The 9,443-nt window shown below is 55.4% G+C and overlaps 1 protein-coding gene across 1 annotated transcript; it reads right to left on the bottom strand.

Annotated features, from left to right (window-relative positions):
- Positions 1 to 964: 964 nt before the first annotated feature.
- On the bottom strand, positions 965 to 7,859 carry GFI1 (growth factor independent 1 transcriptional repressor; the record flags this gene model as incomplete). The annotated part of the gene is made up of 6 exons (XM_081056370.1): positions 965 to 1,143; positions 3,479 to 3,644; positions 4,655 to 4,792; positions 4,914 to 5,401; positions 7,237 to 7,419; positions 7,745 to 7,859. 6 exons carry the CDS (start codon positions 7,857 to 7,859, stop codon positions 965 to 967), a joined length of 1,269 nt encoding a protein of 422 aa, XP_080912496.1.
- Positions 7,860 to 9,443: the final 1,584 nt, after the last annotated feature.

The following is a 9,443-nucleotide window of genomic DNA, read 5'->3' as shown; positions in this document are numbered from 1 at the left end:
GGTCAGCTATTTTTTGTTTACGCTTGATAAAATCCAAACAGGTCAGAAGGGAAGGTTCAAGACTGTTTTGTCTTCTTGGAATTCCTTTGGAGGGAAAGAACAGACCCAGCCATTTGGAGGTGTGACCATTAGCCCCTGAAGGGAAAGGCAGAGGCCCTGACCTTAATCTCTGGCTCTCTGGTACCTAGCATTGGGCTGGTGCCATGGTAACCGGCGGTCAATAAACATTTGCGGAGTGAATGGATATTTTGTCCCAAGGCTTGCTCTGTGCTTGCCTCCTCTGATGATGCCGTTGCAGGCCTCCAGATGCCTCTCATCTCCTCTCATCACCAAGTCCACTTTTCTGCGGCTCCTTCTTGGGGCAGGCTCTACAGTGTATCTTGTAATTTCAAAAGCATGAAAGGACTTCCCCAAATCAGTTTCTGATCCACTCTTCAAGTGGGAGAAATGATTCCTCCAAGATTTACAGGCAGTACCCAACAGAAAGGGGTCAACAGATTCCCCAGAAGGAAAACAATAAAAACACTCATTCTTCATTCTAGATAAAAACATTAGCATGTGTCTACCTTGTAAGTGGTGATTCCTCCTGTTCCACACAAGTGTCAGGGGTGGGTCAGGAGGAGGAGGAAGAAACCTGCAGGACCTTCCTGTCCCTGGAGCCGGGCTGGGAGAGGGAAGACCGTGGGGCCCACTGTCCGATGCTCTCTTGACTTTGAGTCTTCAGGAGTAGAGCCCAGTCGGTGTGTCCAAAGCCCAGTGAGTCATTTGGTTCCCACTCCAGGATGAACTTTGAAAAGTTAAGTTATCCTCTCCGGCAGCTCCAGGAAGTAAGGTGAAGGGGGAACCACCCTCCTGGGATCTGCAGACTGGACTGGGGAGCCTGAGGAGTCAAAGTAGCTGGTGGCAAGTGGGGAGGCAGCCCTCCCTGTGTTGTGTAACTGCTGCTTGCGGCCTGGCAGGGCGCTCACTTGAGCCCATGCTGCGTCTCCCGGTGCCGCCTGAGGTCCACCTTCCTCTGGAATCCCTTCCCACACAGGTCGCAGCCAAAGGGCTTGAAGCCTGTGTGCTTGCGGCTGTGGGTGATGAGGTTGGAGCTCTGGCTGAACGCCTTGCCGCACACCTGGCACTTGTGGGGCTTCTCACCTGCAGGGATGGAAGGGGGGAGGGGAAGAAGTGTGAGTCTGTGATGAAACTAGAGGGGACTCACTGTGACCCACTGTGACCCACATGCTCTTGGCGGCAGCTGGCTACACCACAGTCTAAGGCCTGCAAGCAATTGGGAGGGTGACGTGTTCTAACACAAGTCCCGGGAAGCCATGGGTGCCCCAGGTGAAAGGGAGACTTTCTGAGTGGGGGTTCCCAGCCATAGGGCCTCAAACCGTTTCCTGCTAAACGGAAACAGAGCAAAGGCCACGTGCCCTCCCCAGGCTGGCAGCTGAATCCACCCTGGGAGGACTCCACTGACTTCAGAAGCAGATGTTCAGAGAGGGTTGGGGTGGGGGTGCCGGCTGTTCTTCAAACCATGTGACTCTGTTCTACTTCAGAGGAAGTTTTCAAATCTGAGTTTCTAAGTGGGTGTTGGTTTGCATGGACCAGTGAGCCTGTTGTCTTTTTTGCTCTTGAAGGACAACAGAATGCCTCTGAAGCATGGACATTTCTCAGTCTTATTTTAAAAAATCCACATTTGGGCCACAAAGTATTTCTTAAGGTAGCTGATCCTTTTCTATCATGATTTTACTTTCTCTTTACGAGGTTCATCACGGGATTCTTTATATACCAGCAACTCTTCACCACAGATTAATAAATAACAGATAGAAATTCATGAGCTGTTTAACATTTGGGTGAATAGCATGGACTTCAAAATAGCCTCAGTATGGCATTACAGTCAGGGCTTGGCCTTGGAAAAAATGCAAAACGATGGTTTGTTTTTGAGGAACCTTCTGTTCCTCTTGCTGCACCTCTGTCTGTCTTCAGATTTCCTTGATAAGGAACCACCCATCAAAACTTATCCTATCCCTTTAGGGTTAAACAAATCTGAGAAACGAATTCTAGCTATAATGTAAATGTTTGATAAGGGCTTAATGTTTCATTCAGTCAAGATCCTAGTTGCATTTTGATAAGCGTCTGGAATACCTTTACTCAAAAGGAGTGAGTTACATGGAAATTTCAGGCAAGAGAGCATGATTAAAGTAGGATATTTTTCTGGGTTTTCTGATGGGGCATCTACACTGCCCAAACATATTTATAAACATCAACGGTAAGTGTTTGGTATATACTGCAACTTGTTTTCAATCAGTATTCATATTCTGAAATAAAACAGAATTCTGGGTCTCATCTCGTATAAACTGTCTTGTTGACTATTAAAGAGAGTGCTCCTGGCATTAAAACTGCCACCTACATATAATCAAAATGTTAGGGAAAGAATCCAGGATTGGAAGCCAGAGCTTTCCATGCTCCCATGATTTGCTCTCAGTCTGACCTTTGGTAAATCATTCCATCTCTTGAAATTTTAGGATGGTACTTGCAGCTTCTTTTACTTTATGGGATGGCAGTAAGGATCAAAAGAAGTGATACACTCGAAAGCACTTTATAAATTACAAAACACTATAACAGGTAAAGAATTATAATTATTATGGCATGAATTTGCTCATGTTTTGAAAAGGGCAATAAGTGAATAGAAGCTCTGTATATCTACCAACCCCCATGACTCTAAAAACAGAACATAATAAACAGTGGTCAAGGGCATAGACACATGAGGTCAGACAGACTTGAATTTAAGTCCTGGCCCTGCCACTTGCTAGCAATGTGACCCAGGGGCGGGTTACCTAACACTTCATGCCTCACTTTTCTCATCATCTAAAATGGTAATAAGGAATTGTCTTTACCTCCAAGAGTTGTTGTGGGACCCTAAAGCATTTAAAAAGTGCTTAGCAGAGAGCTTAGTAATATTTAGCATTGCTTTTTTTCCCTCTTCTCAATCTGAATAAGCTCTCAGACTCCTAAAAATGCAGCAAGATGCCACACATAAGTCCCTCCCCAAAACGGCTGGGTGGGAGCCCCAGAGAAGTCCTCAATCTCTAGGTAAACATTTAGAACAACGCTCTGAGAGGACCCTGGAGCTTCATATTTCACCCAGAGCAGGTAGCAGTTGGAGCAGCTGCTAAACTAGAGGAAAATATCCTTTGCAAGGATAGGGAACCTGCAGCTGACATGCTGAGTGGTTCTTCAGATACAATCCCAAATCAAGGCCCCTCTGGGGAGAACCCTGCATATAAATGAACCTAAGAGAATCTGCCTCCTTGTTTTCTTTAACACACTGCAGTGATTAACTCCATCTGGAAGGCCTCACTCATCACTCATTCTGGGGCCAGAATATCACAGAGAAGGTGAATTATATTGGCCTCAGGGGGAAGAGCAATGCCTTCTGCCCCCTACCCCTCACTGGGTGTTTCCTACAAGCCAAGGGCCCTCAGCTCACCAGTGTGGATAAAGGTGTGTTTCTTCATGTCTGACTTCTGATGGAACCTCTTGCCGCAGTATTGACAGGGGTAAGGCCGGGTGTCTGAATGGATGAGCAGGTGTGTGGACAATGTTGATGACCTCTTAAAGCTCTTGCCACAGATCTTACAGTCGAAGCTCCGTTCCTGTGGAAAGATGTGGCAATCCTCTTGCAATCATCTAGGCTTCCATTCTCCTCACCGTTAACCTAAGTCTAAAATCCCCAAAGCCAGGGCTCTCCCTTCCTTCAGTCTCCCCTTCCAAATAGCCTGCCCCATTATTCTCTCTCTCCCTATTATTTCCAACCTCCACTCTCCCCACCCTTATCTTCTTCCCCTTTAACACTTTTTCTACCCAATCACTTTTCACCCACAACCCTCCACACCCCGTGTCTGAAACGTATCCCCACCCTGCTTTTTTGACACCCATTTACAAACACTTCTCCACCCTCCTCAACAGGAGGCTTAGACCTCAGTCACTTGAGATGCCCCCTCCCTCCAGCCAGGGCCGGTGTTGAGGGAGATGGGAGAATATTCTTTTTAGTAACTATGTCTCTGAGTAAGCATTCTCCTGTCATAGTTATTTGGACACTCATTTGCTTATCTACCCTGTCTCTCAGCTAAACTAATCTCGGGGGCATCCTGTCAGGGACCTGATGTGTTGTAAGATTCTTATGGGCCTAGCAACTGGAAGTGGGGCAATATTTTAAGCGAATGAATGAAAGAAGAGCAGGGTATATATGCCACTCGGTGCTTTAAGTGAGCTGAGATCCCTCTTTTTCAGTCTTGAGGGGTCATTGCTGATGAAGCGACAGCCATTTAGTGAAAAGAAGCTGAGGAAAAGAAACAGAGCTAATAAATCTGATATATCAGCAGCAAGAGTGCATACAAACCCTTCTCAAACCCAAAGTAATGATCAGGATCACACTGGAGTCTCACAACTATGTGACACCAAACTCTAGGGCGGCCTGGAGACCTGAGCCGGCTTTCCCTGCGCGCCTACATCTGGGCAAGGGGATATGGTGGAGGAGACTGGGGGCAGTCGGAGGAAGACCAAGGAGAAAGCTGCCAGGCGGAGAGCTGCGGGTGCTGCACACAGAACATCCCTGGATGCGTAACCCTGCAGGGCCGCGCGAGGCCGTGCGCCCCGCTCCTACCTGCGAGTGCACGGCTTTGTGCTGCTCCAGGCTCACCGCGTGCCCGAAGGTCTTGCCGCATATCTCGCAAGCAAAGGGTCTCGTGCCGCTGTGGGACCTGCGCACGTGCACCTCGAGCCCGTGTGGCGTGGAGAACACCTAAGGCGGATGGGACCGGGAAGAAGGAGGCTGAGAGGAGCCAACGGGCGCGGACTCTGGCTCCGCGCGGTCCGGGGGCGCGGGCGCTGGGCCGGCCAAGCTGGGAGCGCGGAAGCCTCACCTTGCTGCACTTGATGCACTTGTAGGAGCCGCCGCCCAGCAGCAGGCGGGTGCACAGCAGCTCGGACTCCACCTTGACGCCGGCGCCCTTGTCCGCGTGCAGCCCGTGGCTGCGCTCCGGGTACAGCCCGCCCGCCGCAGCCGTCGGCCTCTCGTACAACCCTGCCACCGCGGGCCCAAAGTCGCCGTAGAGACCCAGGCCCGCGCCGCTAGCAGCGCCGCCTCCTGCGCCGCCTGCCCCGGGCGCCCCGGCCCCTGCGCCGCCCGCCGCGCGCTCCGGGCCGTACAGCGCCGCGGGGTGGCCTGGCTCCGGGGTGCGCTCGCAGAAGAGGCCCAGGCCAGCGCCGCGCTCCAGGGCCGCGCACGGCCGGTAGCTCTGCATCAGGTGCCGCAGCTCAGACCCCGCCAAGCCGCTCCACGAGTAGGGCTTGAAGGGCAGGGGGAAGGGCTGAGCTTCGTCCAGCGACGGGCACACCGACTTCTCTGAGGCTGCGGAGACACAAGAAGGAGTCCGGTCAGGCAGAAAACCGAGGGGCGGACGCCGCCCGGCTGCGCCTGCCAGTCGCGTGATGGGGACTGCCAGGCGCCCAGCACGTGTGGAGCTCTCCGTGCGCCAGGCGCCGCGCGAGATGCCTGGGACGCCCCCAGGGTAAAAATGCATACCCGATCCCTGGGGCCTCGAGGGCCACTGGAAGCGGCAAGGCAGGAAACATAATTAAAATGACATCGGGTGCCGAGACGGGTAAATTCTGTGACTGGGCGGCTGAAGCGCACGACGTTAACAGGGTCTTTTCTGGCTGGACCAGGGCACGTGGCGGTCCCACAGAGAAAGGCGCGCCACACTGTGCTTTAATAAATGCTCTGAGCTGAGCTTGAGGGAGTGGAAGGCAACCACTGTTCCGGACCTGGACAGCGCTCATGGGCAGAGGGCCCAGCGCCCAGCGCCGGCGCTCTCCGGGCCGGTGTTCCCACTCCACCCCTTTTCTTTTCTCGGATCGATAAGGAGGGAGGGAGAGGACCACCAAAATGCGGCCCGGCCCCCTCGAGACGTATCTGCCTGAAAAAAAAGAAAAAAGCCAAAAACCAAAACAGGAAGGCGTTCTTTAAGTACCCACCCAGTGCTGGGAGCAAAGGGGCAGCGGGAAGGGGGTTTGGGGATTGAACTGACTGCCAAACACTCCTCATTCCATGATAGTTTGACGAGAAAAAAAAATACACAAAACACCCGAATTTCTTAGAGAATTATTTACAATTAAGGTTTGGTTTAGCCACCAACTGTAAGGGGAATAGCTTTCCGAATTCGAGCCTTCTGCACCCCCCAACCCATGGGAATTTTGCTAAAACCAGTTTGCTCAACACATACTTTCTCTAAGTGCATGCCTATTTACAAATCTGTTCACCTACACGGTAGCCTCCAGTTCAGACTAGCCGCTTCAGAGAGAGTCTGCTCCCCAGTTTCTCTTGGAGAGATGCGGGTGGCGCCCAGTCCTTGCGGGATGGTGCCTGCATAGCCACACTGGCTGGAGCTGTGGCTTTAGCCAAGTCAGCGCACTTAGTGCGGGATGGGGTTGGGAGTGTCTTTTAAAACTAGTAAATACAATCTGGAAATAATTGACTCTTGGCAGATCTGGCTGGTCTGCGCTCTCCTCCCCCCCTCCCGAACCCAAGATCGCCCCCCCCCAAAGTGCAATCACTCAATTTTCGCGAAACTCGACTACAGACTGGAAATGAAACCAGACGGCTGGTCCCCAAAACTGGGCCAACTAGGCAGAACGAAAAATGAAATAGGCCCTCAATTCGCGTTTGCGAAGACCCAGCGGGAGGCCGAGATTTTCGTCCCGCACAGATCCCTCCAGCTGGGCGCCCAGCTCTGTCAGGCCCCACGCCGCGTGATTTTAAAAGGCAACCGCACGTTTCTCTGACTGTCCAGGTCTCCGTTTGAAACTCGGGGGTCTGGATTCTGAGATCCCAGCTGTTTCTTAACAATCAGCTCTGGCCAGAAAACGAAATGTCGACGTTGCGGATGGTCGAGGAGTTTCATTTATTTACTCTCACCCACCTGCTCTGCGCAAACGAATTAATTAGGGATAAACAGCCCGGATCCCGCCGCTTCGGATACAGGCAGCAGACCCGAAAAGCAGGCTGTCACAGTCGCAGAGAAGCCGGATGTCTCCCCACCCGGCCCATTACCCCATGAAAACTCTACCTCGTCTCGGAAAGACTTTCCGCCATCCATTTAGCATTTCTGCGCCCAAAGCCGCGGGTTCATTGCTTACGGAGGGATCCCTGCCGCCAGGGCCCCAGAACTCTCAAACGGTCCCTACCTGGAGACACAGAGGGCGACGGAGGCCTCCAGAAGTCCGCAAATTCCGAGCTCCGATCGCAGACGCTGCCCTCACAGCTGCCGGGGGACGCAGAGGCTCTGTCGGGAGCCTCGGTGAGCTGCATCTCGGGGGACAAACGGCCCCGGGGCTCCGCCTTCGCCCCGCCTGCGCTCGAGGTGCTGTCTGCGGAGAGGAGGTAGGATAGGGGCTCAGGCTGGGCCTACTTGGGCCCGATGGTTCTGAAGTGGCGACCCCCAAATCGTGGCACCCGGGCTTTCTCCTCTCCCAGACCTGGCCGTCAACCCTCCATGATCCGAGGGCGAGAGCAGATAGGCTGTGGCACCTAGGCGACAAACCCAGAAGGAACCCAGACGGTAGGAAACAAAACAGGCATCAAAGGGGGCGTCGAGCCTCTTTTCCCGGTTCCTGGGGGATGGTGTGGCGGGGGCGGGGGGACAGAGTCTACGTTCCCGGGAGTAGCTTATCCCGGCCCGCGCGCGCCCCGCACCTGCTCCGCCTGGCGCCAGTACATTCTCCAGGCGGAGGGAATAGTCGGGTCCCGGGGAGCGCGGCTGGTGGTAACTGTGAGCCTTCTTGCTCTTGACAAGGAACGAACGCGGCATGATGGTCGGGCGCGCTCCGCACTCCGCTCCGAGGGTCCCTGGAGCCGTCGTCACCCCACCGTTTCCCTGAGTTCTGGCTCAGCCTCAGCCAGGTGGAGGTCTGCGAGAGGAGAGCCGGGTTGGAAACGCGGGTCAGCACGCTCCGAGCCCGGGACTGGGCCGCGGGGCGGAGGAGAGTTCGGGCCGGGGAGGAGCAAGGCAGGCCCGCGGGAGGAGGGGCTTGGCCCCGCCGCGCCACGCTCACCAGGTGGCACTCGGACAGGTGGCACGAGCCCGCCGCTCCCGCCGCCGCCGCCACCGCTCAGCGGTAACACCCGTACCAGGGCCTGGGCTCAGGCCTCTTCCTTCTGCCCTGCCCACGCCCCTCGGCCCCTCCCCTTCCCTGGCAAAAACTCGCTCCGGCAATCAAACTCTAAGAGCCAGAGCCCCAACGGGCCAGTTACTTCAACTCGCCCCCTCACTGCCTTCCTGGCTCTGCTTTCAGGCTGGGGAAGATATCGGGAACGCGAGGATACATTTAGGGCCGGGGGATGTGTCGGTGGTCCGCGACCCGGAAGAGGCAAGGAGCCAAGCCCTCCAAGAGCCGGCTGCAGACTGGGGACAAAGGGGGGCAGGGGCGGAAAACACCAGGCAGGCGGCGGGGCGGGATACGAGGACAGCAGCCGGGGGACTGGGGCCGAAACAGCCGGAGAAAGAAGTCGGGAGAGCAGAGGGACGAGAAGGTGAGGCGGGGGTGGTGGCAGAGGACCGACCACGGCCCGAGGAGGAACTCGCATCTCGGTGATCTTGCTCGGCCCATCCTCGTGCCCCACGCGGGGAAAAAAGTTAGCCAGGAGACGGGGGTGCGGTGGGAGCAGACAGGGTCCGGGACGAGACACCCAAAATCAAACTTCGGAAACCTAGTCCCGGGAAAAAGCGCTTCCCGCTCTGCTCACCAAAACACTTGTCCTGGGGAAGTTGAGCCGGATCCGCGCGCGCCGGCTGGGAAATGCGCGGTGTCACCGACCACTAACAGCGCAGCGGACGCGGGAGAGCGCAGGCTGCTCTGTCAGTTGACAAGAGCCGGGGTTCCGGCGCCGGCCTGGGAGAAAGCTGGCTGCCTGCTGTGCCGCTCTCATTAACCCCCAATCAGTTTACCTAATCCCAGGGTCGAAACCTGAGCCTGGCGGGGAGGCGGGGCAGCGCCTCCCGCTCTGCTCGGGGCTCTCTGCGGGGGGCGGGACCACAAGGACTAGGAGGTCCAGGGAGAATGAATCTGCTTTCACCCCGCTTGGAAGGCGCTGAGGGCCAGGTTCACTTGCGAACTGCAGGCACTTGGGGCACCGCAGCTCTCGGTGCCGTTGGCTAGTTAAGACACAAGGGCGCCGGGGACCCTGGGGCAGGGCAGGACGCCTCGTCCTTGGGCTTCGCACGGCGTAGGCTGCCAGACGAGGCGCCGCGCGGCTCCCAGGGCTGGATGCAGGACTCCGGCTAAGGCTGCCCTTTGGTGATCCGGGCTCAAAACGAGCTCTAGGGGACTCGTTCCCTGGGTAGCATTCCACGCCCCACTGTGTCCCTTTCCCCGGAACAGGAGTGGGGACAGGC

This window comes from Rhinolophus hipposideros (genome assembly GCF_964194185.1).
Source record: "Rhinolophus hipposideros genome assembly, chromosome: 8".
NCBI classification, from domain to species: domain Eukaryota; kingdom Metazoa; phylum Chordata; class Mammalia; order Chiroptera; family Rhinolophidae; genus Rhinolophus; species Rhinolophus hipposideros.
This window is presented reverse-complemented; position numbering and strand designations above follow the sequence as displayed.